Source organism: Tinamus guttatus, unplaced genomic scaffold (genome assembly GCF_059628265.1).
Source record: "Tinamus guttatus ecotype Peru unplaced genomic scaffold, ASM5962826v1 Tinamus_guttatus_pri_ptg000503l, whole genome shotgun sequence".
Taxonomy (NCBI): Eukaryota; Metazoa; Chordata; class Aves; order Tinamiformes; family Tinamidae; genus Tinamus; species Tinamus guttatus.
This window is the reverse complement of record NW_028289037.1, coordinates 5,714,164-5,742,001: the sequence shown is the minus strand read 5'-3', so window position 1 is coordinate 5,742,001 and position 27,838 is coordinate 5,714,164. Positions and strand designations below refer to the sequence as shown.

At 41.5% G+C, this 27,838-nt stretch overlaps 1 protein-coding gene across 1 annotated transcript in view; it reads right to left on the bottom strand.

Annotated features, from left to right (window-relative positions):
- Positions 1 to 342: 342 nt before the first annotated feature.
- The window catches only part of BZW2 (basic leucine zipper and W2 domains 2), a 49,551-nt gene continuing 22,055 nt past the window's right edge, over positions 343 to 27,838 (bottom strand). Inside the window, exons 3-12 of the mRNA XM_088533510.1 lie at positions 24,910 to 25,086; positions 23,657 to 23,760; positions 22,466 to 22,531; positions 16,937 to 17,072; positions 13,702 to 13,811; positions 11,675 to 11,845; positions 11,071 to 11,217; positions 8,116 to 8,254; positions 1,889 to 2,011; positions 343 to 798 (exon numbers count right to left, since the gene is read on the bottom strand). Of these exons, the coding sequence (XP_088389636.1) occupies positions 770 to 798; positions 1,889 to 2,011; positions 8,116 to 8,254; positions 11,071 to 11,217; positions 11,675 to 11,845; positions 13,702 to 13,811; positions 16,937 to 17,072; positions 22,466 to 22,531; positions 23,657 to 23,760; positions 24,910 to 25,086 (1,202 nt within the window). The 3' untranslated portion in view covers positions 343 to 769. The remainder of the gene's footprint in view (positions 799 to 1,888; positions 2,012 to 8,115; positions 8,255 to 11,070; positions 11,218 to 11,674; positions 11,846 to 13,701; positions 13,812 to 16,936; positions 17,073 to 22,465; positions 22,532 to 23,656; positions 23,761 to 24,909; positions 25,087 to 27,838) is intronic.

The window sequence follows — 27,838 nt, the reverse complement described above, 5'->3', positions numbered from 1 at the left end:
TGAAGCTAAACCACCTAAATAAGAACAGCCATTGCCAGTAACTGCATCAAAGTCAGAAGACAGCATTCATCATTGGCATAAATTTTGCACATGCAAAACTGGAAGCCTGCAGACTTGTTCTTCTGCATTTTTCTTTGAGTTAATAAACTAAATAATCTGCCCCAAATGATACAGAAAACAAGACAGTAAGCATTAGATGCTGATCCCAATTAACTAAGGATGTTGATTTGCAAATACATGAAGTAGAAATACAAAGTCTAATGACATTTTGCATAATTTTTACTTTAAGAATTAAATTCTTAGTGGCAAATTTATAAGACATACACACTAGCACTACAAAACTAAGATATAAAAGCCATTTATTCAAAAAAATGTGGTGGTGTCAAATCACATACACAAGCCAATATTGAGCTACAAACACAGACCAAACGGTTCTATAAACAGAAATTGGAGTGTTCATATACCATAGTACCTGAAAAAGACCGTTAATAAAAAGGAGTCCATAAATATTTCATTTCACCTTTCCTATATGGCTCCTTAATGAATGTCTTTGCCTAAGTTAGTGTACAGTGAGCCAGAGGTAGAGTCCCAAGTAAAGAATCTAATGCCTCAGGGCTCCATTAAAAACCTTTATTCTTCTAAACAAAAGAAAAGCCTAGCCTATAGTTTCTGTATGACACTGAAGTAAAGCCTCTTTGCTTGAACAGTACGGCATTCCCAAGCGCATTTGGCATTGACCCAGACCGAGTCTGTGCTTCATGGAACCGTCTTAGTTCTCCTCCCCTTCGGACTCCGACTCTAGAAAAGAAGAGTAAAACACTTCAGATAGGTTGCACAAGGACAGTGGCCTGGGTAATCCCATAAAGTAGCAAGAGACATCCTTTCAAAATCCAAACTGTAGTTTGCCTTATGCCTAGCACCTCCTAGGGAAGGTTGACAGATCAAATAGAATAGGCCAGAAAAACATACAGCATCAGAAAACTGAGATCTGCTCCATTACACTCCCCTGTGGAGATCTGTTACGAGAACAAACCCAGATCACTATGAATTATTCTGGTCCTAACCTGTAGGATCAACCAAGGCATATCTGAGCTTCCTTTAATGAGAAACCAGCATTATTTGCTTGTTCTTCTGGTCTCCATGGATAGGCTGTATGCGAGCCATTAAAGATGCGGCACCTTCTTAACTCTTGGCTCTGCAAATATTAATTATCATTCAGCCCATCTCAAAAGCTGTGCTTTTCTCTACAGCAGGCATGAAATCTGCTCTAACAAAAAAAATTCTTGTGATTCATATAGAATAAGATGAAAGAAAAACGAGCAAAAGCACTTTAACATAAGTGGTTTTGTCACTTCAAGCTACTTTGCATCATATTGCAACTCTGTCCTTCCACTCACCTGGAAGGAATGGGCTTCTTGTCAGTGAATATTGCATATTAGATCAGTTTTTCCAAGCAAGCATTTGCAGAAAAATACGTTCCACGTCTTTCTCTACTTGTAACACCCTAACTCCCCTGCCCAGGAGGCTGCTCTGCCCGCGGATCGCGGCGGGGTCACCCGGCTGGCAGCAGCTGCTGCCGCCCGCGCCGGCTCCCCCGGCCCCGGGGCCGCCAGCACCCGCCACGCGTCCGTGCGGGGACGTGTACCAAGGATCCTGCCTGCAGCAGCTTCCAGAAACGGTGACTTTGGGAGTTTGCACGGACACCATCAGTAAGGAAAAGCAGCACGTGCTTGATCTGGGCATGGCTGCAAGCAGGCTGCAGCAGTTACTGCCTGCCGTTTTCTGTTCTCACACTGCATAGTTCATATGCCTGGGATGACTAATATCTGAAAACTACACGTGATTTTCTAAGAGGAGACCATATTTCTTTGTTTAGATGGATTCATACCTTCCTCAGCATTTTGCAACCACTCCACAAATTTCTTCATCTGGTCAAGAAAAACACTTTTGCCTTTAGCAACATGCGCTTCTTTATACCACTTCAGGATAGCTTCTTCACTCAGAACATCAGCTGAAACACACAGTGTTTGTAAAAAGTCAGTATTACTTTTTAAATAGAAGATTTTGAACATAGGCGAAAAAATACAGCATCTACTTTTTTTAAATAAAGCATACATTAAATACGGCATCTGCTTTTTAAAAGCAGCATAAAATACTTATTGTATGTGTTCTTTAGTGTATCAAGAATATTAGGCTCTAACTACAGAATATCTGATGTATATTCAGGATGCAACAAATGTGTCGTGTTAGGCTTAAGACAAAACTTCTAATATCCTACTTCTGTGAAGGATAATTCGCTATTTATCTACTTTAAATAAGCCATGTATAAGGCTACAAATCAGTCTGCACGTGTTCGAAGTTGCCACAGTAAGAAATACTGTGCTGTTTCATGCTTTTGAATCACAGAACTCTGCACTGTTCTAGAAATCTGAAGGGAAATCTGCAGCCTGAAACCTCCTGATTAAACTGCTAGGATACAGACAGATAGGGATTATTTTGGGCATCTTTTCTCCCTAAAGGAGAAAACAATTATATTGTTTTAGCTAATAAGTTAAGGCCATCCTCAGGGAACTGATAGATACTGCAGTGACATTTTTCTATTCAATAACAAGAACAAAGCAACTGTCAGGAAATGGAAGGGTGAGGAAGAATCAGAAAACGCCATCCTAACAAACAGTGAGGATGCTTAATATGTCCAACAGATACAAAATTAGGTCTAGCAACAGACCTCTAGCCTTAGGAACAGAGCTTCTGTGATCCAGCCAAGCCATGTATCTCAGTAACTGTCAGTTGCAGACAAAATCTGGAATCCGCAATGGCATTTTGGCAGTTACATAACACAGAAGGTGAGAATCAAAACTTTTTTTGTTCTATAAAAAGGCTGAAACCAGCTTCCTACATCCCATTCAATAATATCAAAAAAAAAAAAAAAAAAAAGAGTGGAAATTAAGCAGACTACCTTCTCCCGCACTGCAGCAGTCAGCAGGTTCACACTGAGCGCTTCCCCGCACCCCTCGGTACCATCTCACCCACGTGGCACCTGCCTGCTGCCCCCTCAGGGGCCACCAGCACCTCGGAGGTGCCCACGGCAGATGGGGCAACCCGCACCCGTGACAGGAGAGCGGCCGACCCCGCGCGCGCTGGAACATCTCGCACGTGCTGCTGCCGATGGGGAGGCAGCTGCCTGGCACGGGCTGAACGTTACCCAAGCTCTCCCGAGACACCCCATAGGGACTGAAGACACAAAGTCCCCCCGCTGAAATTGGGAATTTAGTGAAAAGGTGCCTGGAAGTTACCTTGCGTCTCAGCTACTTTTCTTCAAAATAACATGTGCTGAAGTTTACAGCAAATGACAAAGTGGAAAACTGAGAAAATAATGGAAAACTGCACTGCCCGAGTGTGTCTGCCAGTCCAGGTAAGTTGTGTTAGAGAACAGTGCGAGGGACATGCAGAACTGGCTTTCTGAAATCACCACCCACAACACTGAACTTGCCAAGTAACAGAAACACTGGAGCAAAGAAACAGCTTTCAAACCTCCTGCATTAAATACTGGCTGCTAATCCTTAACAACATCTCATGGACATTTCAGCGTTTAACACATCATGATTTTCACTTAGCATGCTTCAAAAATATTTCACATAGACTCTCATGAAACTGGAATTTAATCCCTGTACATAAAAAGCTGCACTACAGAAAAAAAATCACTACTACATCCCAGCATTGCTTAAGCTGTGCCACACTGTCATCCTTAGGGAACAAGCAGAAAAATCAGAAGAACTTCAGAAATAAATGCGTAGCCCTGATCCCCAGCTAAATGCTGGGTGCTGTGGAGATTTAAAAGGGCAAAGTTGCCATATGGAAGAAAGAGCAGAAGCTGCAATGCAGCAGAAATGGCTGCGTATTTAGGCTACTGCAAAAGCAAAGGTGCACAGGCAGGCACCTACCTCAGCCTGCAAGTGGGAGCAATCTAAGCCCGGGCTCTTGATTTGCAGTTTATGGGAGCAATAGGCTTGTCACAGAAGCAGAGCCCATGTTTCTGGCCAGCATTACAACGGAGACGTGCTCTAATTCCAGAATACCAAGGAGAAAATAAAAACAAAACATACAACTAAAACTGGTACGGATCCCACTATGTGCCTGGAAGGTTAAACCATGTTCAGGTTAAATGGATGAGAAATTTGCCTGCATTTAACTTCACAGCAATAAGCTTCCTACACCAGTAGGGAAAAAATACAAATGCATTCAGCTACAGCAAGGACAGCTGCACCTCTCCTCTCACTTGTGAGCAGCATTATCTGTAATACACTCATGCCTCCAGTGCTCACAAGAGATGAGTCTCCTGTCAGCACAGAGATGCTCAATTAAGCAATCAAGCAGGACAGGGTGTAGTTAATCATCCCCCCAGGTTGCTTTGAAGCAATGGGAACACAGAGCGGGGAGGGAATGATTCATTTTATATATATAGTTATTTCTCATTAAACTCCATTATAGAGCCGCTTCAAAGGCTGAGCGCTGCGGGCAGGGCGCTTTCAGGGCAGCCCCAGGTGCTGCCAGCCCCAGAGCTGCTTTCCTGCAGGTGCAGCTGCCCCTCAGCACCCAGCGCCGCAGCCCCGGGCGGCACCGTCCTCCAAGGGGGGCTCCCCAAGGCGCCCGCGCCGCGGGCTCCGCTCCCCTCGCCGGGAAGGGGCTTTTGCTCCCCCACAGGGCCCCGCTCGCCCCGAACACGGTCAGTCCCTCAGCAAAACTCCCGCCCGCCCTGCCGGGAGGGCACAGCCCTAGGCAGGAGCCTCCTTCGGTGGCGTCGCCGCGGCAGGATGCAGCCGTGTGGTGCAGGCTGCTGCTGGGAAAGGCTGGCATCTGCATGCAAAGAAGGTAACTGAATAATGGAAGTCTAGAGATAGTTGTGTTCTGTCGAAAGGAAACAAAAGCCCTTGGCCAAGTGGAGCTCAAAGACCAGCTTCATGCAAGCGCAGGGTTCACCCTGCATCCCTTTGAGGGGACAGTTTGCATCTTCCAGTTACACGATGACTGCGGAATAGTTTCTCTGAGGCCTAATTATGCTGTAGCAAATTGAGGTTCTACTGATTCTTTCAGCATTTCATAGATGTTGACTTGTCATCTAATGTAACGATACAGAGGGTAGAGTGCCTGCTAAGGGTGAAAAAGGAGTGAACAATTCTGATCCTCATGAAAAAAAGTGGTTATTAACTTCAGCAGTACCAAAATTTCACACCTGGAATCTCCATGCTGGACACAAACAAAAAGACAGGAGACTTAGCAAGTGATTATGGCACACAGCCTGTAATCCCATGCTAACCAGGGTTATTTGTACATACATTGCAGCACACTGTGTGCAGTTAAGAGATGTAGGGCAAGTACATCTCTTAGGAATGCTCTAAAAACTAACAAATATCCTACAACCAGCAAGGACGCTGAAAACTCAGTAGATGTCACTCAGGAAAATGCCGTGATTTTCTTATTCTACAATTATCTTTACGAGTGTATGGCCAACATGAGGTTGGCAGTAATTTATTTTTTAATGAAGAAGTATAGGTCCAGCAGTGTATAAAACAGTATGAAGGACCAGTACACTTCTACACATTACAAATATATTGAATAAAAAGTAATCCAAGAGCTATTTTATGAAGGAAATAGGGAGGTCTTAAATGCAAGATGCTGCATACACCCATGGGAGATCAGTCATACAATCAAATTCATCAAAGCATGGGGGCACTTGGTGCCCATCATCGCTGATGACTCTCTTCATGCTCAGGAAATACTCCTGCCTAATGAGTAATAAGCAATAAAATGTCCACACGTATCCTTGTGCAAAGCTGCATGAGTGTCTGCCCACCCCCAGAAACTCCAAGTGCCTTTATTTGACACTAGAAAAAGTTCATGGGGTCCTCTGAAAACTTCCCAACTGCTGCTGAGCTTATGGCTGAAACATAACAGAAAGGGGAAGGCGGCTTCTGTTCCACCCCCGCACCGTGGCCAGGAAGAGCTTTCAGGGGTGCTGTCTTTGACTCTTAGGAAAGCAAAGACAGTCTCTATTTAGTGCTTTGTTAAAGCTTAATTGCTTGAGTATGTCAAAGCACCTGCTTTGTTTCTGGTGGCACGTGTGCTCTGGGGAGCAGGGGGACCCACAAGCCCTGAAACCAAGCGGAGGCTCCGGGCTCTGCCTGCTCCCCAGCTGAGGCTGGTATCTTTCTTACCGCTCTGAACAGGCCCTGAGCAGCTAAAACCCCATAACACCCTATAGGAGAAGCAGGAGGGCTAATGCTCCCAAAGCCTTTCCTGGTTAATCCAGTGGTGCGTCCTCGGCCACAGGCACCGTCCGACTCCAAAGCTGCTGTACACGAGCGGAGCCAACGACCTCCCAGGCGCAGCACGCGGAGGGGCCCCGTGCACGGCCAGCACCGGGGCGTCCCGCGAACCGGCAGATCCAGGCTCAGGGAAACGGGGAAGTGGGGCAGGGGCAGCTGCACAGGGAACAGATAGGGAAGCGGGTGCTTCGGCAGCCTCTGGCTGCCCCAGAGAGCCTCGGCCGAGCGAGGCACGGGCGCCCCTGCACAGCCTGAACCGCTGCGGAGCGACGCCAGGACGGGCCACGCAGCCAGGCCGAACACGCTGCCGTGGCCATCCCGGCTCGCACCGTGCCCTGGGGGGAGCCGAGGCGAAAATCTTCCCTCTTTCCCAACAAGCCTTCCCACAAGGATATTCTCAGAGCCATAATGAGGGCAGGTAGTGCGAGTGGAGGACGTGGGAGCTGGGTGTTTGGAGCAGCTGATTAAGTTTAATGTACACTCTAGTGAAAAACAAACAAACAAACACCCAAAAAACCCAAAACTTTAGAATGAGAACACTGCCATATGTTATGGTTTGAATGCACAGTCATCATACTGCTCATTAAGCTGCCCAAAGTGAAATTTAAAAGAAGTTCTTGCTGCAGGTTGCAGTTTCAAGTTTTTCCTCACTCATTAACAGTCTTTACACATTTTAGAATTTGAGGTCAGACGGAAAACAAGGTTTATTATCTTCTCATTTAATCATTGAGGCCCCATATTGACGCAATGAGGGGAAATAAATCCACTTGATTCACTTAGCTCTGCCTTCTGAAGCCAGGCAACTGTTCCAGCAATCTGAACCTGTTTGCCTTGAAAGTGTCCCTGGATGCAACTGTGTGAACAAGGATCAATGCTGGGTTTCTACTCCTGCTGCTGCTTCTCCTTCAGCTATTTATAGCAGGAATCTCAGAACAAACCTTTTGGCACCCACCCATCACATACAGAGCAAGACTATTAGTCTCTATGACAACCTGATCTGACTAAACTTGCTAAGGAGTCAGCTTCACAATATAAATGAAATCCCTCAAATTATCGCATCTGCAGGAAACCGATAGGACAAAGAAAAGAGGAAGGGGGAGAAAAAGAAGGACCTGCTCTTTCTTCCATTAAGGGCAAAGCAAAAAGTGCAATCCACTTCAACAGGAAAAAATCAGAATCTTTTGAGAAGGAAAAAGCTTCATTCTGTCAGGGCACAACAACAAGAAAACCATGAACAAGGAAGGTTTACACTTTTAATCCTCCTTAAAAATCTTCTCCCACTGCCACAGAACGACACAGATTTACAGGAAAATCTTCCTAGTCCTGCTTTTATACGAGGGCTACACTGTGCTTGAACAGACAGTGGATGTTGCTGGGATCCCGCTCACACTTCTTGACTACAAGAAAAATGTGACAGAAAAAGGGGTTTGTTTTGACTCTCCCTGGTGGCACGTTGGCACAGGAAGTACCTTTGCAAGACACTTCCGAGCCCAGTAGCCTTTCTGTATCCACAACCTTTCCCCTGTGCAAAACCCAGAGAACTTCTATTTCCTCTGATATGGGAGGTAAGTGGTTGGCACAGAGAGTAACTGCCACAGGAGAATCACTTGTGCTCAGAGCAGTTCCTCTGCAAGGAATCCCTTGCCAGTCAACTATTCCAGCATACCAAGAGCTTAGCCCTGTGTGCAGTACATGCTAATACATGCCTAATAGCCTAGCAAAACATGTGCAAGTTAGTGCCAGGTACACTGTTTGTGTACAGCACACAGTACTGGATATAGAGCGTTACCTTTGTAAAAGAGCACCACTATCTTCTGGAAGGCTTTCATGAAGTGGATGTTGTCATAGCAGTACTCCTGAACCTTCTGGAGAAGGATCAACTCCGACTGGCCTTGAGTGCTGAAGACAGCAAGCAGGGGGGCATATTGCTGAAAGAGGGACAGGGCAAAAAGCAAAACGCATGTCAGGATACTGAAAAAAAAAAGAAAACCTTTCCTAATGTATGGTAGCATAAATTTCATCCCTGAAAAAAATGTTCCACTGAAACCTAGGATTTGCTTGCCAGCAACATTTACTAAATACTTAAAATGCACATGCACAAAAAGATCCATGAGCTGTTTTAAGATTTGCAGCACACTGTGAATTAGATTTCAGTGCTACTTTTAAATACCGCATTTTGTAAAAGGAATTTATAAAGTTAGTAAGTTGGAATACTGCTACCTGGACGTTTTACAACGTCACCATGCTGCTGATGCAGGTGTAACAGTTTTTTCCTGTTCACAATGTAAGAAATTAAAGTATGAAGCTCCTGAAAGTACAAATCTCAATTTTCATGAGGGTTTCAGAAGTCTTAAAGGAAGAGAATAAAATTCAATTATTCCAGGTTACCTCTGATCAAATGTCATTAGTTTTTCTCATTATCACTGTGAGACTTTCATGACGACCTTGCTTTGATAAAGGACTGTATTTTCAAAGTATGGTATTAAATCCTAATGATATTCTGACAAGACAGTGGCAGTACACTTCACTGCCTTTTACAGGATGTGAGTATAAGTTTTAATTTTAAGAGGCTTCAATATGAGAAAAAATGCTTAACGAAAATAAGCTTCCCCCCTCCCCCACCCCTGAGCAGCCACCTTCTTATCTTTCCTTATATTATTAAAATCCCTCAAAAGAAAATGAAGGACCTAAGTTAATGCACTCTTGTCTGAAAAGCTACCATGTTTTATTCATCTTTCCTATTTCTTTTCCTCTTATTAGTAGCTTTAGCCTATAATGAGTCCAGCTAAGTCTGCAGTCTTAAAATTAACCCAGTGTTAAAGCTTTTTACAGAGCCAAAGAGAAGAGAAATTACCATCGGTCTTCAAAGACACTGGCCAGTTGTACTTTAATATTAACTACATTGTTCATGCATTGAGCAGTTCAGCCTTCTTCATGATAATTCACTGACATTGTCAGTTAGGGTTTTTAACAAGGTTCCAGTCCGTGACTAGGGCTGCTAACTGACGCAGCAATAGCAAGATACTGACCAGCAGGATGGGGGCACTCATGCTTAACATGTTAGGACTTTTTAATGAGGAATTAACCCCTGAAGTTTTTACTTACCATATCCACTAAAAAAAAAAAAAAATCTATTAATATGGATGACATTAAAGTTAAACTTGAAAGCGTGGTCCAGAATATCTTTTTGCAAACTAATTATCAGCTACAAATTTACAAAAAGGGAAAGAAAAGAGTTACGTAGTTTTAACAGCCAGCTAGGCAGACAGGCAAACATCATTACTTTTGGAGGAAACTCTTTTACAAAGCAGCTATGAAAAATAACTAGAAAGCAGCTAACATTAGCAAACACTTTTTCCTTTCCCCCATGTACTGACAGGCTCCACACGGGTAACCGTACGGAGCCCGGGTGCGTCACAGCCGGTGCTGCCTCCCTGTGGGGAGGCTGTAGCCTCCGGGGACCCAAGGACTGGCCATCCCAGAGCAGTGGCCCTGTAGGCCCAGGCCACGGCCGCCCCACAGGAACCCCAGAATCCCAAAGAATCCCTGTTACTCGCTACTGGAGAGCAGAGCACGCATACAGTGTGCAAGACCTCGGGCCAGCTCCACACAGAACCAGCTCTTGACTCACTGCTGGAGAAGCAGCTACCCAGCTCCCACAGTCAACTTATGCAGGAAACATTTTCATACGGACTGAGCTAAGAAGCCATGCAAGTTAAACCAGCTCTGCACAAGGCAGCACAGGTGCCGCCTCACCATGCCCCAAACCTGCTTTGCCCCTGGCAAAGACACTGCAAAAACAGTTCCAGCAGGGTTACTAGTCAGGTATGAGCAGAGCTGGTTCTCAACATTTGCTCAGCACTGTGGCCAAGGCAGGAAGCCCAGAAGAGTCCACTGTCCTAGAAAGAATGATGTGGAGACACACAAGCTATGACCACCTTGCTTTGACATAGTTTTCTGCACTGCATGCTCAGGGGATCCTACAGTATTTAGGACTGAACTCTTGCATCACCTTCTCCAAAGAGGAACGAGATGTTCCCTACACAGGATATATTCAAATACTTAGTGGCATCAGGCCTGGTGAGGTCACACCTGGAGTCCTGTGTCTAGTTCTGGGCTCTCCAGTACAAATGGGCTCTCCAGTACAAGTCCAATGCAGAGCTACAAAGATCATCACGGGACTGAAATGTCTGTCCTGTGAGGAGGGGCTGAGGGAGCTGGGCCTTTTCAGCCTAAAGAACTGAGAACTGAGCCTAAAGAACTAAGGCTGAAGGAGATCTTATCAATGTGTACAAATATCTTAAGGAAGGTGTCATGAGGATGGGACCTGACTCTTTTCAGTGGTGGCCAGTGATAGGACAAGAGGCAATGGCCACAAACCGAAGCACAGGGAGTTCTACCTGAATTTGAGGAAAAAAATGACTGAGGATGACAGAGCTGCCCAGAGAGGTTGTGGAGTCTCCTTCTCTGGAAATATTCAATGCCTACCTGGATGTGATCCTGTGCAACATGCTCTAGGTGATCCTAATCAGCAGTGCCTGCTAGTGCATGTGTCAGTTCACCTTTAGGTGATCCTACTTGTGCAGGAGGGTTGGGCTAGATGATTTCTAGACGTCCCTTCCAACCTCGATCATTTTGAGATTCTGTGTTAGTCCCCAAGACTCTAAACCTTCTGGATTTAAATATGTAACAACTTGAATTTATTCTGTTATTCAGCCCTTCTCCTCTTCACCCCTGCACACACCTTTAGATGTTTAAGGGCTTGCTCTGCGACCAGCTCTTCCTTCTTGTTCCACTCCACAGCATTCATTACACAAGTCCAGAGGAGACCAATCACTGCTGGCTCTGGCAGCTCATTTCTTTTCATTTCTTCTTTTACATAAAGCACTACCTGGAGCAGGAAATAAACCACTGTCTTGAGCAATATTTCCAGTCAACTCTGACTTACCAAATATTTGCAGTTATTTACAAGTACCACCACAGTATAGAGATAATAAGAAACAAGATTAGAATTATGAAAATGATCATTTAATGTTTTTTATATCTAGCAACACTACTGTTACTTGGCTACAAGTTTTCCCCATCCCATCCATCCCAGCAGTTAAAGTAGTTGAATAAAATGTTTTCTCACTGAGGACAGGATATAAAATTGTAATGAGCTGTACTTTAAAATCTAGAAGGTGTTTTGCTGCTTTAGTCATTTGAAAGCACACTGAATAATAAATTCAAATAACTTAAAATCAGAGGAAGCCTATTTGGCACCTACACCTGATCCTCTCTACCTACTGTTTAAGTCTTTGACTACGATGCAAACAAAAATAAACAAAAAAAAAATCTCCAAACTTTACCTCTTTAATTGGGCATTCCTGAGAGAGACGTTCTTGTAGTTCTTTTTGAAGCTCTTTACGAGTCCCCAGTGACTGCTGAACTCTAAGGAAATCTGAGAGCTCTTTTAGACCTGCATCAGTAAAATACTTGGCAAAATGATCCACATTCTGCCGGTTGGCTGGAAATAGTTCCTAAAAGACAGCAATGTTCTCTGTTAAATAAATACCTAATTATTCTTTCTTGATAGAGCAGAATGTCTATTTTTTAAGAATGAAATCCATGAGTCACCTTTTACTGCACTTTACAAAAAGGTCAATATTTGCATTAAAGCAGAACAAGTCAACACCTCATTCACATTGTTATATTTCACTGAAGAAGGGGGAAAATGAATAATACACACACACACACAAAAAAAAACATTCTCTCTACATTTATATGAATAGTTGTGAAACTAAGTTGTCACTCAAAACAGCTCTTAGAGGCACCACACCTTTTCCAAATTGCATGAGTCTTCGAGAAGATAGTAAAGTCATTATATGCTCACCACATTCACTACGGGCTTCTAGACACTTACCTCTTAAAATATTGGCCACTGGGGCACCCTGGCCTAATATCACAATTCAATTAAAGCTTGAGCCTTTCTCACAAAAATTTTTAAACGTCTCTTTAGACCAGACTTGTTATGCAGACTGTTGGCATTACCTCATTTAAGCATATGAGACTGCTTATACCTTCTTACTCAAAGACGCTGTAAATCTATGACTTACAAAAAAAATCTGGCTACTGAGAAAAGTTAAATGATTCTTAAAACTCGCTGCAACTAATGCCCCAGCTTGGCAAGGATTCAGTGGTATTTGCTTGCAATCCAATTCTCTGTGTCTAAAAGAATGATCTGTGGCCTAGATAGACTTTTGAAAAACATGTAACAAAAACTGCAGTCCTTCAATCTGTTTGCTTTCTGAAAAGCAGATTAAGAGGAAACTTTCACCAAGGCATTTATGCTAGGAAACATCATCTGCTGCTTGATGGCTTTTTAATATAGCAGCATAATGAGAGTAAACAGCTGAAAGCTGCAGTCAGTATGATTTGAAATAGAAATAAGATACAGTTGGCTTTTATTTTTCCTTTCTAATAACCAGTGTAATTAGACAGTTTTCCAGTTATGTGGCAATTTTTTTTTTTATCATTTGGACCCTTAAAATCATACCAATTGAAGAGATGAAGTGGTGCAGAGGATGTTTTGTTTTTGAAAGATTCTTGTCTAAATATAAATTGAGGCAGAAACGGGAAATACTAGTGAAACTGTGTGGTGCTACACAGGATGTAGCGTGTGGCCATGGGTTACCACGGCCATCTTTTTAAGAATAAAAAAAAAAGTTACACTGATATTCAGACCTTCAGAAAAACACTAGCAATGAAAGGCACAAAACCTTATTGCATATTCAAATATACATTAAATGCCACAGGCCATTGCTACAAAACCAGGACCCAGGCTTAACTAAAAAGGCTGAAAGTTTCCTGCACTGCTCCTAGGAGCTCTGCTGCCATCACCATACGACCATGCACCCTACTGAGATGGCCACTGCTGTGTGAAAATTAGCTTTTTGTGCTATCTCTATAAAATTTAAACACTTTTGCATCAGAAAGCTACATTCATTTGGGATTATTTGTGATCACTTGTGATTATACAAACCCTTTAATTACATACAAAGGTAAAATATTTCAAAAAAAAATTCTCCACACACTGTACTGATGTATGTGATTTATTAGCAGCTCTTAGATAAAAATTGATTAATTCCTGAGCCCCTTTCAGAAGGCATTTAACTATAGAAATACAGAGGCAGAATGGGAAAATGTGCTACTTAATTCTCCCAAACCTCTATCAATGCTACGGCCATAATAATATTGTCATGATTCAATATAGTTTGAAAATGCTAAAGAAAGGCTGGGAGGGAGCTAACATGCTTACAGGAAACAACCATCTGAATTTTATTTTCTTCCTTTGCTCAAGGAAAAAAAAGACTTTTTGAAAATATTCAGTACTTACAAGCAATCTTTTATCTAGGTTGGCTTTTCTTAAAGCAGAGGTAACAGAATTGGCATCTTTCTCTGCCATCCATGCCTTAAAAAGCTTCACAGCAAAAGAAGCTGCGATCCCTGTTTGAGAAAAACAGAAAAGATGCTTCAGCTATTTTTGAAATGGTTGCAAGAATTTAATATAGAATGCAAACACATTTTATGATCAGAAGAACAAACACAGAGCTGAACTGTGCATATTTTTCCTTAACGCAGTATTGATTTTCAAACAGCCTAACGTACTTCAGAAAATTATCTTCTGTTTTACCCCTCTACATTCAACTATTCAAGGATCTTCCATTCACCACAGTTTTCTATCTCACCTCCAAACAGCCCTAAAGCTCGAAGAGCTTGATGGGACTCATGGTAGGAAGCAGTTTAGTTGTCCTTAGCCACTTTATAGGGATCCATTCTTCCTGTTTCTAGGGCACATTGATTAAATGAGTCACCAAACAAAAAAGGGAAGAGGCCGTTCCCCAAGCAGTGTAGACTTTATAATATTCCGTACAGATCTTGATTATTACGGCAGTTGTGCCAACCTGATTTCAAGAATGTAGCTGCAAGGCATGATTCCTAGACAAGTACTATACTAACCTAGGAATGCATGATGCCATAGAAGAGAGGCCTAAAAATACTACTTTGTGCTCGTTTTATGTTTCAGGTTCCAAATAAAATCAGCATGATGCAGAGATCATAAACAAACATGACCAGACTACTCAGTAGTGACCAAGTAATAACCTTTTTCGGCTCAGGGGGACTTAATAACAATGTACACCTATAACTCTGAATATAAAAACACAGTTTATGAACGGATACACATGTTCATACACATTCCAGAGCTTTGGCAGCACTACACAAAGATGTTAGAACCATTTATAGCTACCTATCCACAGTCCATATGTTCTGTGCAATAAGTGAGATGTGACAATATAAACTGTTCCCATGAGAGGGCAGGGGAAATGCAAACAAAATCCTTCCACCGTGTCATCATCATAACCTCTAGAACAGCAGTGCCTGCTAGCACATGTGTCAGTTTGGCATGAAATATGTCTTTTAGTAAAAATAATAATAAACAGTGAAATCCACACAGTAGCTTGTTAGGTCACATGCTACTTCTTTATGAAACAAAACATAAAAAGCAAAAAAGCTGACCAGTTGCAGAAAAGCACAGCAGCAACAAGAAATATGCCGAGCTCTTTAGAATGGTTACCAGAACAAAATAGTATTGTCTGGGTCAACAAATATTGTCCCAACAACCCTGTCCATAAATCTTTTCTCAAGTTTTATCTTTAAATGAGATAAATTAGGTGCCACAAGCCTTATTAGAGAAAGGTTGTCACTAATATGTTTTCAAACTTATAATTCCTAGTTATATAATTCCAGTTCAAACAGAATACAGGAACTGGGCAATCGTGTATTTGTGTACAGCCGCTGCCCTTTCTTGTAAATGGCTCTTTCCCTTTTCTGCTTTTTCCTTGCAGCAAGCAATTTCAATCACCCATGTTATTGATTAACCCCATTAGCTGTTCTTTGCATTGGCTCTAGTTTTTGAGCAGGGGTGACAATAAGGGTACACTGAACCCCCATGAGGTCTCAGGAGTGCCCTGACACTTCTCTGCCTCTGCAAGATATTAGTTGTCCCCACAGAGGATGCTTTTTCCATATACACGTCCCACTAAAGGTAGACAACACTGAAAAGGGCAATCCTAAATTGAGTTCAGTTATTGGTAACATCCCTCAAACATGAGGGATCTCCTGCCAGCAGAGTCCACCCCGGCCTCCCTTTCAGCCAATTCTTTGTGAGCATTACAATATTCCCGTGGGGATCAACAATTCCCTGAGCTCACCTGACTGCAGTGCCTACGTTGCACAGATTGTCAGCCCACCTGCCCATGCTTTTTGCTTCCCCCCCCCCTTTTTTTTTTTTTTAATAAACTAGAGGAACATACCTCATTTATTTTACACAATTTAGGTTTATACCTTGATCTCTTCTCTGTTTTTCATTTATCATTGTATCTTTAGTATTTTTTTCCTCTAAAAATAAAACTATTCAGAAACACTGATTGAACAACCATTTTCTCAGAAGTTGACACAAATACATTTTTGGTAAATATGAACTAAGAGCCAAAGGTTTAAAGGAGCTTTTGACAAATTCACAATAGAATTGATAATTTTTGCAAGATTTTTACCTACCATTTGTATTCTTACAATATTTAATTTAAAATATAACAAGTTACTTTTTTATTTATGTATTTTAAACAGGAATTTTCAGATGCCTCTTGTGTTCCCATAACTAAAATCAGTCTTTCATTTCATTACAGGCCATTATCCTAAGACACAGATTAGTGCTTTTGTTTGGATTTTCTCCTATTTTAGTTCTGATTGTGAAAGCTGTGGGTGATGACAGAACAAGGCTGCAGCTGTGGCTTTTCTTTCTACAGCATTTAGAAAACAAATGTAACAGCATGCTGCAAATGAGAACGCTTTGTTTCTGAAAGAAGAATTTGTGGTAGAATATATAATAACTCTCACTTTAAAAATGTGGTTTAGTTATTATACAGCTCTTTCAAAATATATATCCATAAAAGCTCTCGGCATTGGCAGTGAATTTGCAATTATTAATCAGGTAATCAGTTACTAGCAGAGAAAAGATACTGCCAAGCAAACATTTGGAAAAGCAAGATTCACAAAAAGACACCATGTCCCAAGTTTGAAAGAATGATTAGCTACTGCATGGTAGATGTGAGTCCATAGCACCACTGATTAACCCTGAATGTTACTGGGAAGAAGGCAAAACAGAGGGTTTGTGGGTTTTTTGTTTTTCTTCTGAAATACCCCTCGGGCTGTACGTGCTCTCTGTCCCACAAAATACTAGGGACTCTTGAACAAATCGGTAACAAGTACATCTCAGCTATACTTTTCAGCCTTACAGTAATTCGGGAAAGGAATTAAATTGTATGCGTGTGTACACAAATGTGTAACCTAAAACCTACACCCTTTTAATGGGACTTTTGGTGCCATTTTCTGACTTTTGACAGCCTTCTTGTCGGATTTTCTCAAGTATGTTGGCTTTTGCTGTTGGTATGTAATTTAAAATACTGCTTTAGTTTATCAGTTACAGTCTTCCAAATTTAAAAGAGATCTTGTATAAAAGACACCTCCTTACTAAAGTTAAAATAAAGAAGAAAAATCAAGAAAGAAATTACCTTCTTTGACTATATTGTCAGTGAAAAGGCTTGTTAAAATCGTAGCAGGAAGAATCCCATTGGCTAACAGGATCCCACTGAGCATTGCCAACTTTTTCTGCTCTGTTTCAGTAAAGGCTTTAAGAAACAGCAGAAGCTGTGGATCAGAGAAAAAAAAAAGAAAAAAAAAGCACAGATACATTAGAACCACAGGCAACAATAACAGGTAGAGAAGAATACTGATGAGCAGGTTATTTTTTTCTCCCCAAATGCCGCTGTAAAGCTTCCTGTATTTCTTCCGAGAAAGGGAGCACAGAGCACAGTTAAAGAGATTTTTCTATTGGCCAAAATCAGAAATAATTTTCAAATTCAGCCACTCTGCAGTCTTCACAAAGCTGATGGGAAAAATAGGAATACCTCATAATTCCCATCACTACTTACAACAGGAGAAGTTTAGTCCAAGGAAGAGTAAAAATCTCACTGATGTTTGAAGTGCTACAAATTCTGGACTAAACATTCATCCCGTAAAGTCTAAAAATAACTAATTACATAGATGATTTACTCATTTTAATTATTTAAATTTCATTAATTGAAATAAAATCAATTACTTTCAAAAGTACACTGATGCAGCACATTAAATCTCCTTTCCTTTACACCAGGAACAAAATTGTACAAAACATGATTTTGTCCATAGCATTTCTGTTAACAAAAACTTGTTCTTACCATGTTAAGAATCATAACGTAAGTGCTGAGAAAAAAGAATGCTAGACAGCAAAGGGCAATTCTATTCATTGCAAAAAGTCACTGACTCTACCAAAAGTTAACACACAAATTCATCAGCAAGAAAAAAAAGTCAGGAATGCAGGAATATTTCTGAACCTCTGTGAATTCACTGTGAATTGAGTGACATTTTACAAATCCAGGTAATAAATCAAATATGTTATTAAAACACACACAATGTTTTATTGATACCTCTCTATCTGTGAACATACAAAGAGGAGAAAAAAAATTACACCTTTCATTGTTTTTCTATTCTTAAAGCTAAATGCGTGTTTTACAGGTATTTGGCAGAAGCCCAATAAAAGCCATATTACTTTTTTTTCCATGGTTTAATCATTGAGCTCTATATAAACTGTTACTTAACAGTTATATAAGCATAGTATGAATGAGATTTTTTTTCCCCAAATTTCAACCGAACATTTCTCCAAACTGGAAAATGTAAGAAAATCTGGGATGCAAATTAATGGAATTATTATTTCTAAATACATGGATGGGAAACACCTCTCTATTTTCAAATGCAGTACTTTTACTGGTATATAATGGTACAAGATAAAAAAAAAATAATGGAAGGGGCTCCTTTAATAGGAAGACTGGAATCATTTGTACAGAATTTCATTACAAACTAGTGTAAAATATTTGACTGGTAGCCAGGATATTTCAATTTTTTTATGCAAGCTTGATCAAGAATATTCTATCAAAACACAATATGCAATTTAGCTTTTTTCTTCTGCAACTTCTGCTCTTTTAATGCAAATACTGAGACTGGAACTGTTAGCAAAGACAGGTCAGCTTTAGCTCAGCAGCACAGATTTGCAGCTAGCCTGCTTCATGCCTACTCTTCCTGTATCTGCGTAAGCAACAAAGGTTTTGTCGAGAAGGTGGCCGCACTCCCTCCCTCTTTCAGCACTTTGGGATTAATTCCTGGGGTGTTGCCCACCCTGGCCTTTGCCGCATCCACTCATGCCCGGCTGGCGCCAGGAAAGCAACAACACCAGTGACTGCGGCGCTGCGCCGAGCGGCCCACGGCGGGGAGGATTCCAAGAGCAACAAACACTGCTACCTACCCAAGGACAACAGCACTTACATGGGCACATGCCACTATTAAGAAATGCTCTGTGTGCACATGACGATGATGCAAGAAAACTTCTTTTTCTAAGCAGTATTAATTCTAGCAGGAAAATAAAAGAACATTCAAACATTTATCAGCTGAGAAATTTGTATTTGTTCAAATGTTTGGGAGGGCCTAAAATCACATATCTATGAAGCTCACAGCCTCATCCTCTTCCCCTTCCTTTTCATCATGCTTCTTGCAAGTGTTTTAGAATGAATTTTAATTATGATGCTCATGACCTGTATCCCATGCAGTATCTTTGGAGCAGGGGCCTGCCCTTCTGCATGTCTCCCACTGCCTAAAGTACCGTTGGTGCTACTAGTACAATTTGTTTTATTAATATTTTGAAAAGTACCTCTACCTTACACGTTATGCGTCAAATCCTTCTGTTCAGAGATACAACTGCAAAACATGGCCTAACTTAGAGGAAACGCGAGTGCTGAGAGGAATCAAAGCCTTTAATAAACTACTGAGGAACAAGCCATCAAAAAGAACAAGATGTTCAGTTCAAAGCTTTTCTTTGAGATTTTTATTGCCATTTCCTTAGGAGTTCTTCTTTTGCCATCATTTATTACAAACCTTTCCAGGAAGTCACAGTGTCCAAATTACTTCAGAATAGCACCAAATCACTCACCACGTTCAAGCCTGATTTCTACCTGCTGTTAGACAAGCACTGGTATTACTGCATTTGTTATGAATATAGACTGTTTCCAGGCATAAAATGCGCAGTTCTGGCTCACAGTGTTATATTTCCAACAAGTCTAAAATAACTCCCACCTATTTCAGTGGGAGTTTAGAATGCCTAATAAGCACAAGATCAGACTTAATGTGCTGTAACATGCTATTTTTGCCTATTATATATATCTTTAAGTCATGCAAGTTCTGTGTATAAAAGATATACATGACTAAACAAAAAGTGGATATACAACATTTAAAAGTCTACAGAAACACCAGTGTGTCTGTTCTTTTGCAATCTGGAAAACTTGACAGTGAAAACCAAGAAAATCTATCCGTGCAGAGAATAAGGTTTCTTTTAATATCTTCATCAACTAAAGTGGTCTCTTGCTTTACTGTCTGGCAGTTTGTAACATTTGCAGACAGTACTGAGCTGTTGGCGATGGAGAGGGCAGCTAATGTAACAGATACCTGAGGACTGATTCTTACGTCTATCTCGCTCGTTTGGAGCATCTCTGTTGGCTCTATATTTAATCTCCAAATGCTACTACCTTTGTACCTCATAATTCCCAGCTTGATTTAGGGTTCTTTCATTAGGAACACAATCCAAGGACTTCATAAGTTCCCCCAGTACTTCATATACTCTCATATAACTCAGTAACTTATACAAACTCAAAACTAAAAATATACTTACCTGTACTTTATCACACTGAAAACGGAAATGACACAGAACATTTTACTAGCTAAACAAGTCTGATGGAACAGACACCTACTAAAAAACACCAACTTAAACATGCATATACATATACACTATACAGACAGTTGATACTGCATGCTTTGTCCACCGACCTGAACAGACAAAACACACACAGGAAGATGAACATAAGTTTGGAACACTTAGATTACTGCAAAAACTTTCCCCTCGTCTATGCAATTACGCTAAGCAGTCACTATACAAACTTCAACTGACTATATTTAAAAACTAGTTGGTGAGAAAAGCACGTAAACATTTTGTCTTACATTTAAATTTTCACATCTGAATTTTTAATATTGTGCAGGGGATTTCAATGTACAGTTTGCTTACATCGATAGAGGGGGAAAAAAAAACCAAAACTTTGCAATTTGGGGAAGTAAAAGTTAAGAAAAAAAATCTGTAAGTCAGAAGTATCAAAGGGAAAAGTGCCCAGAAATAATAATGTCCTTAAAGATAGAATTATGAAGACATAATGCAAATACTCGCATGCACAGTGGCATCTGAGACAGTCTGTCTTTAAAGAGAAGTCCCACTGACACCATCTGGTTCCTGCTGGTCTCGCTTGGGTTTTCAGCATGCCTCTTTCTGCGGGAACAGCTAATTTCTCCTCAGTGCTCTGAACAGCCTAATGAATCTGCTAGAAAAAACTCTTCCATGGCTGTGACAGCAACCAGGGAAATACTGTGCAAGAGCCACATTCCCGCTTTTCTAACCTCAGTCTGTGTTTGCTGCCAGTTGAACTGCTCAACCTTGCAGGGGCACCTATGGGACATGTTAACAACCTGTCCTGCACCAGCAGCTACTCTCACACACATTACTGTGCACGCTGATAAAAACAATAGAGTCAAACAAAGAGTAGCCTTACTAGTCAGAAGAGAGCAGCTGTAAGTCTGTTTTCACAAGAACAGTGGGAGGAAAAAGGGAAGAGAAACTAAAAATAGTTCTCAAGAGTTTTAGACTAACTGCAGTGCTGCAGTTGCCACCTTCCTAGTTTCTCCTTCTCTGATGCTGGGAGCACAGGACTCTCCCTCCTGCCTCAGCCTGGCAGAGGACTGCACTGGGTGAGAAAGGGAATGTGCACAGGGCTCATGTCAAAAGGCCAGGTCTTTGGAAGCCACTAGGATTCTCTCAAGAGCACAGAGTGACAGAGGGGCAAAATCACAAATTAACTCTCTGCCTTGGTCCAACATGCAAGTGTGACTGGGTGATCTCTCTTGCAAGCTGACATCTGACTCAGAAGAACTCTAGCTCATCAGAGAGACACCAGGGAAAAAAAATCATAGCTACAGAAAAATCCTAGCACTGCTGAATATTACGCAGAAATTATCTACATAAAGCTAAATATTGTAGTCTTCAGGGTGGACAAACCCACTGAGCTCCATGCTGCCATGGCTTAGGGTGCTTCCAGAAGCTTTAAGTGAGATTTCAGGTATGAGAACTCCAGGCTCCAATTCAATTAGACATCAAATTTGTGCTTTCTCCCAGCTAATGTATGGTTAATCTTCAAATCAGATGCCTCTGATTTGAGGATGGATCTGATCCAAGCTGAGGAACACCTCAACTCAAGAGTCAAATTATTCCATATTGACCATAGCCTCACCTTGCCACTTGTGTGCAAAGTGAATTCTTATAAAGGATTCAAAACCAGGCAAGTTACAGAAAAGAGGAGGCAGTTTGAACTGGCATGGCGTTTGCCTAACGTGCTGAACACTGCAGCTTGAATGCTGTGAGTCAGCTCTTCTCATGTCACTGATTACAGTAATTAGCAGCAGGAACATTAGATCCGTGCAGGGACAGAGGTAAATTTAGGTCTTTAGAGTGATGCATTGTGCAATCAGCATCAGTTAATAGGCATTCTGATCGCAAGTGCAAAGTAATTTCCTATGTGAGCAAGAATGTATAAATAAGAGCCAAATTCATTCAGACACAGAAGATGGTGAGGCATCACTCCAGACTTTCCCTCATTTAACCCTTCTACAGATGTTTTTAATTTTAAAATAATATGTAAATATACTTTTAACTTATGGCATAGCACTATGTTATTATTTATTCAAACCATTAAAAACAAGAAAGAGAAGGATGATATCCACATGTTACTAGGAACCTGAAATACTTGAAATAGATATTTATTCTTCTCAAAAATTTCTATCCGTTTCCTTAGTATCACACACACACACACACAAAAAAAAAAAAGGGGGGGGGGGCAAGAGAAGACTGCTACCAACATTACCTTTTTGATTTCCTCTTCAAAAGCCTTCTCCAAATACTTGTATCTCCTGATAAGCTTATTGAAGACCTAAAGATAAATGTAGATTAATGTTAAATAGGTAAACATAGTAGCCGCTCTTTTAGCTACAAAAAAAGAGAAAGGGAAACTCTTTTAAAGTATGTCTTTGGCTAACTCATTAGTCTTTTTCTTTTGTGTGTGTGTGTCCACAATAGGAAAAAATAACCAGCACTGGTGATTTCTCCCACTTTCAGATTCTGCTATGCAGTGTTCTTTTAGATGTTAATAAAGAGAGAGTTTCACAGTTCTCAGGAAATCAGCAGTCAGAAGTGTAGCACTTGTGTAATCCTCTGTTGCACTGTCTGTTGAGTTCCCATGAAACATCCTCCTTTGTTAGGCTGTTCAGAACCGCAAAATTAGAAAATAAGCTTTGCAATTCTTGCTTTATACCAGCAATGTTTGAATCAAAGAGCATTTACTACTGTTTGAGATTTTTTTTGTTTCTGACTCTCAGAATTTTGTTCTGCTCTCTTTCTCATCCACAGATTTAGAGATGGGGCAGGAAATAGAAAAACGTAAGAGGAGGTTAACGAATATAGGAAATTTCCTCTTTACACCCTTTCATCTGATAATGCAGCTTTCTGAGGAAGCTGTCAGGTGCAAAAGAACACAGCAAGGCAGACAAGTAGCACAGCTCATTACCTTCACTTGATAGAGATTCTGTATCAAATACACTAAACACAAATGCTTCAAAACATTTGCTTACACAAATGCCTACAAAAAATGGAAAATCATTTTACAGAGCTACAAAAAAACTATTCTCTCGAAAATGATTTTTTAAACCTTTTTTAATCCCATCATGTGACCAAATGATCGTGAAAGCAGGAGAGGCAGAGGATACTCTCAGATGGGAGAGACACAGTAAATTAACAAATTACTATCCTCACAGGAGACTGAAATAAGTAAGATAGCTTTCTGTAACAGATCTAGTCACAGTTGGCAACCATTTCTTAGAAATCTTTTTTTTCCTTCCTAAAAAATAGAGGTTAGATAGAAACAGGGCAGGTTACTGCGTAGCTGAATTTTCACTTACTCTACAGCAGGCATTGCAGGCTACTCCAGTCTGTCCCACTATAATCCCTTTTCATTCATAAATGGAAAATAGCAATGAACAATTCCCTTAACAACCCTCACCTGAGCATAGTTGCGGATGGCATCATGATCTTCATCTGCAAAAAATACACAGTGATTGGTCATCTTGGTCTTGTCATTGTCATCTATGCGTGTGCCTCCAGGAGCTAAAGGAAAGGAAGAAAAAAAGAAAACATACAGTGAAAAAAGAAATCTCTACTAGAAAGTGTCCCAGAAATACAAGATTTAACAAGTCTTCTATTAGTAACACTGAGGTAAAAGATAGAGTGAGAATGCACAGGGGAGAAAAAAAGAGTAGAGGGCAAAAAGACAAAGCCAGAGCTTAATTAAGCTGTAGTGGCACTGTCACATCAGGAGCCAACATGCAGCATATTAGATCACATAGACCTTTATGGACAGAAAAAAAATAGGTAACACTAAGAAATCTTAGCAGTTTTTGAGAGTGTGTGATCAAACAGGAATTGGTTAGGGCATCACTCATACCCTTGCACTTAAAGTAAGTGCTGCTTTAAGCACTAGAATAATGTAAGTCTTTTCCAAAGGGAAAAGTAGCTCTGTTACTAATTTGAGGGCCTGAAATGTGCTCCTGACCTCTCCAATTGTTAATAGCCCCATGTAAACACTGAAAACACTGCCGCAAAAACATTTCTCCTGAACTATTTTCTTGACAACTTTATTTTTCCACTGGCTCTCCTCTTCTGCATTTCTTCAAATCTTCAGAAATAAAAATATTTGCTTCTTCAGTACCAGTGAATTGGAAGCAGGAATCACAATGCCATTGATCAATGCCAGCTGATTCTAAATCCAGAGGAAAGCAAGGGATGGGAAAGTTTTCCCCCTCTATTGCCACTGTCACGTGGGATTTCCCAGAAGCAGCCACAACGCCTCCTCCTCAGCCTTCTTCCCTTTCTTGCAACATCTGCAAAGAAATCTTTGCAACCGCAGGGAACCTGCAGTGCTGTATTACACATCCCAATGCCAACACATTCTCTCATTGCCTCTTGTCAGTCTCCCATTCTCTTTTCTGGTGCATTTCTAGGCTGTTTCAGCTTAGACTGGAGGATTCACACAGCACTATCCACTTTCTGTTATATTTGTAGAATGTGTTGCACAACCGAGTCCCTACATTTTCCTGCTGTAACAAATAACAAACAACTCTATGACATTAGATCTAAAAAGCATCTAAATAACTGAAGTATAATACAGTTTATAATTTCTACTTGGTTCAGGAGGATAATATTTTAAGCAAAGCAAGGGTGGCCCTCTAAATTCTGCACTGGTACACTGAATTTTACCTAGCATGCTGCCAGCTACCAAAATATCAAAGAGCGTGTCAGCATAGCGGCGATAGTCGAGCCGAGAGCCTGCGGAATCCAGAAACTTGGCTATAGCCTCCAGGTCATTCCCAGCTTCATTGAGACCTTGGACAATGGTATCCCTGAAGACTGTTGGTTCAAATTTCTCCTTTTCATCTGAAACAGAGATTAATGAGAAGAAAAAGGACAGGCAGTCAGCTTAAGTTTTCCATTAAAAAAAAAAATCCTCACCCTCAAAAAACTCCAAAACATATAAATAAACAGGGATAAATGAACAGGAGGAGGAGGGAATGCACCTATTGGAATTATTTTCAGATTTCATTCTCTTTACTGCTCTCGTTGAAGATTTTATTCCATGTGCATACCTTCAGATATTGTTAGATTCGATAGCAGAATAAAAGATATGTCAACTTTGTCTAAATAACCCCACTCTAGGAACACTCTGTTTCTCATTTCTTGATATTTTTTCTTTAATTAACTACAGCGGCATAGCTAAAATGTTTTCAAAAAGAAAAGCCCTCAGGAAGAGAGGAGATCAAATCATCCATCAAAACACTATTTCTGTAAACGTTCAGGACCCTGTAACCAAAAATTTCTTCTTCCCCTTCACGGAGGCGAGCAGGAGCACAGGCAGGCGCTGCCGTTTCCGCGGCTGCCCCGGCCGAGCTCCGCTCACACGAGCGGTGGGACACGGGCCGGAGCGGCAGGCGTTGGCCCCGGCAGCTCTCCCTGCCCCTGGACACGGGCCGGAGGGGCAGGCGTTGGCCCCGGCAGCTCTCCCTGCCCCTCGGGAGGCAGCGGGGGGCACATGGAGGCCCCCGGCCGCCCCGGTCCTGCTGCGGCTCCTCAGCAGAGCCGCGGCCTGGCCTGGCACCCACGCACGGGAGCAGTGTGCACTACCCTCGAAACAACCACAGGCTGCAACCACGTAACTGCAGGGTGCTTTGTGACATTTTAGAAAACAGAAATGTTGATACAAGCTCCTAGGAAAACTAAATACATTACATCCTGAACACAAATCCAGAGGTTTTAGTTACTGAGATGAATGCAAATTGTTTTTAAAAAATCCTGTCTAAACATGTGCTAATGTGGTCTGAAACTTGCCAGATGCAACTCTTAACATTTTTTTTTTGGTGTTGGAGAATAAGTTCTAGACATTACACATCCTCTGGCTGCAGGATTTCTTTGCAACTCACGGTGCAGCTTTTTTAATCCTAAATATTAACCCAAACAAACACACAAAATACCTTCAAGTCCGATATTTCTCCTCCCTATATTCTTCCTACTATTACCTACTATTTCAAACAATTAAATAACTACCTTGCTATGAATACTTTTACCAGCTTTAATAAATTTTAAACAGAAACATTTGCATCTGTTTTCATTTCTCTGCACCTGCCTGCAGTGCAAATATCTCTTCCAGTACATCTTCAGTGCATCACTGGCACATTCTCTCTCTCTTTCAATGCCTCCCTCTGCCCTGCAATATCAATATTTGGAAAATACAAAGCAGGGTTGTTCCCTGCTGGTCACAGACCATTTGGAAGCTCAGGGATTAATCAATGTATCATTCCAAGGAAACTGGCAGGCTGTTGCCTACAGCAGCTCCAGTGCTGCCTGTCAAATGCTCATAAACATTTCCTACATGAAAAAATCTTCCTCAGACCTTATTCTCCTGCAACTTACAGCTACACCTGGCTTTAAGTGGCTTGGTGCTTTTATCACCTATGCCCATGAGGCAGTGTCAGGATTACATGGACACCCACATACACCCAGGAATCCATCTGTTCCCAGTGCCAGTTCTTCCTAAATGGATGTGCACAATCATGGTGCCAACATCTGATTCCACCATCCAACAGCCACACAACAAGCCCCTTTTCTAGGCTACCAGTAACTCTTTCCCAGGTTTTAACCTCACCCCTGACCTTGGAGAGAGTCATGCTCTATGTCTTATTTTGACCCGCCGCCTCAATCAAGATCTAGAGCCTGCCATGTGAGTAACTATCGTGGCAATCTGTGGGGCACGCGCGCGGTGGACCAGCCCCAGAGGGCTGGCTGGGAAGCTGAAGGACTTGCCTCTGCTCTGGGAAATGCCCAGAGCGAAACACACTGTGGAACCCCATAGGCGCCATCAGACTGCTCAGTAACCACCTACTCACGTACAGCTCTCTCCCAACTTGACCTATTAGAACAACACGGAACAAGCACCAGACCGAGCAACCCAGGAGCAAACAAGGCTTTACCCAAGTACGAGCACTTCCATATGGGCGCAGCTCCACCCACAAACAAGCATCTGACTGTCACTATCCTCTTTGTGGTTACCACGTAAGGATGTAATATTTGCATGGTAAAAAAGCATGCTTGCCGATTCATCAAGCTGCAGAAAGACAGTCTTCTGTCTTGAGAGATGAGAGGAAGAAAGAATTACTATAGTTTTTCAATTTTATTTTTTGTCAGAAGGTTTAGGATGTTCTAGTGTTTAAGCTGAAAGATATACACTTTGTATCATCGATACACGGACCTCAGCAGAAACATAAGCACCATGACTTATATTTGCTTAGCTCTTTAAAAAATAGGATCTTCTGCCTCTTCTTATCTGAAGTACCCTCCTATTTTCTCTTCTATTATAATCTAAAAGCACACACAGAAAGAGCAGGTGTACTTATCTGCATGAAGAGTGTTTTATAACAGTACCAAAACTTCTTCCTAACATAGTGAAGAGCCATGTGAAGAGCCCCAGCAACAGGCTGGGTAGGAAGCCACCGTGAAGAAGCAGTGCTGCTGTGTGGAGCTGGCAAGTACGTAACTACTGAACAAGCTCACTTTCAAGCATGGCTAGCGGAGGCAGGGGGAGCTTGCAGATGGAACGACATCCAGCGCAGCAGGGCTGCACAAGCTTTTCATTCTC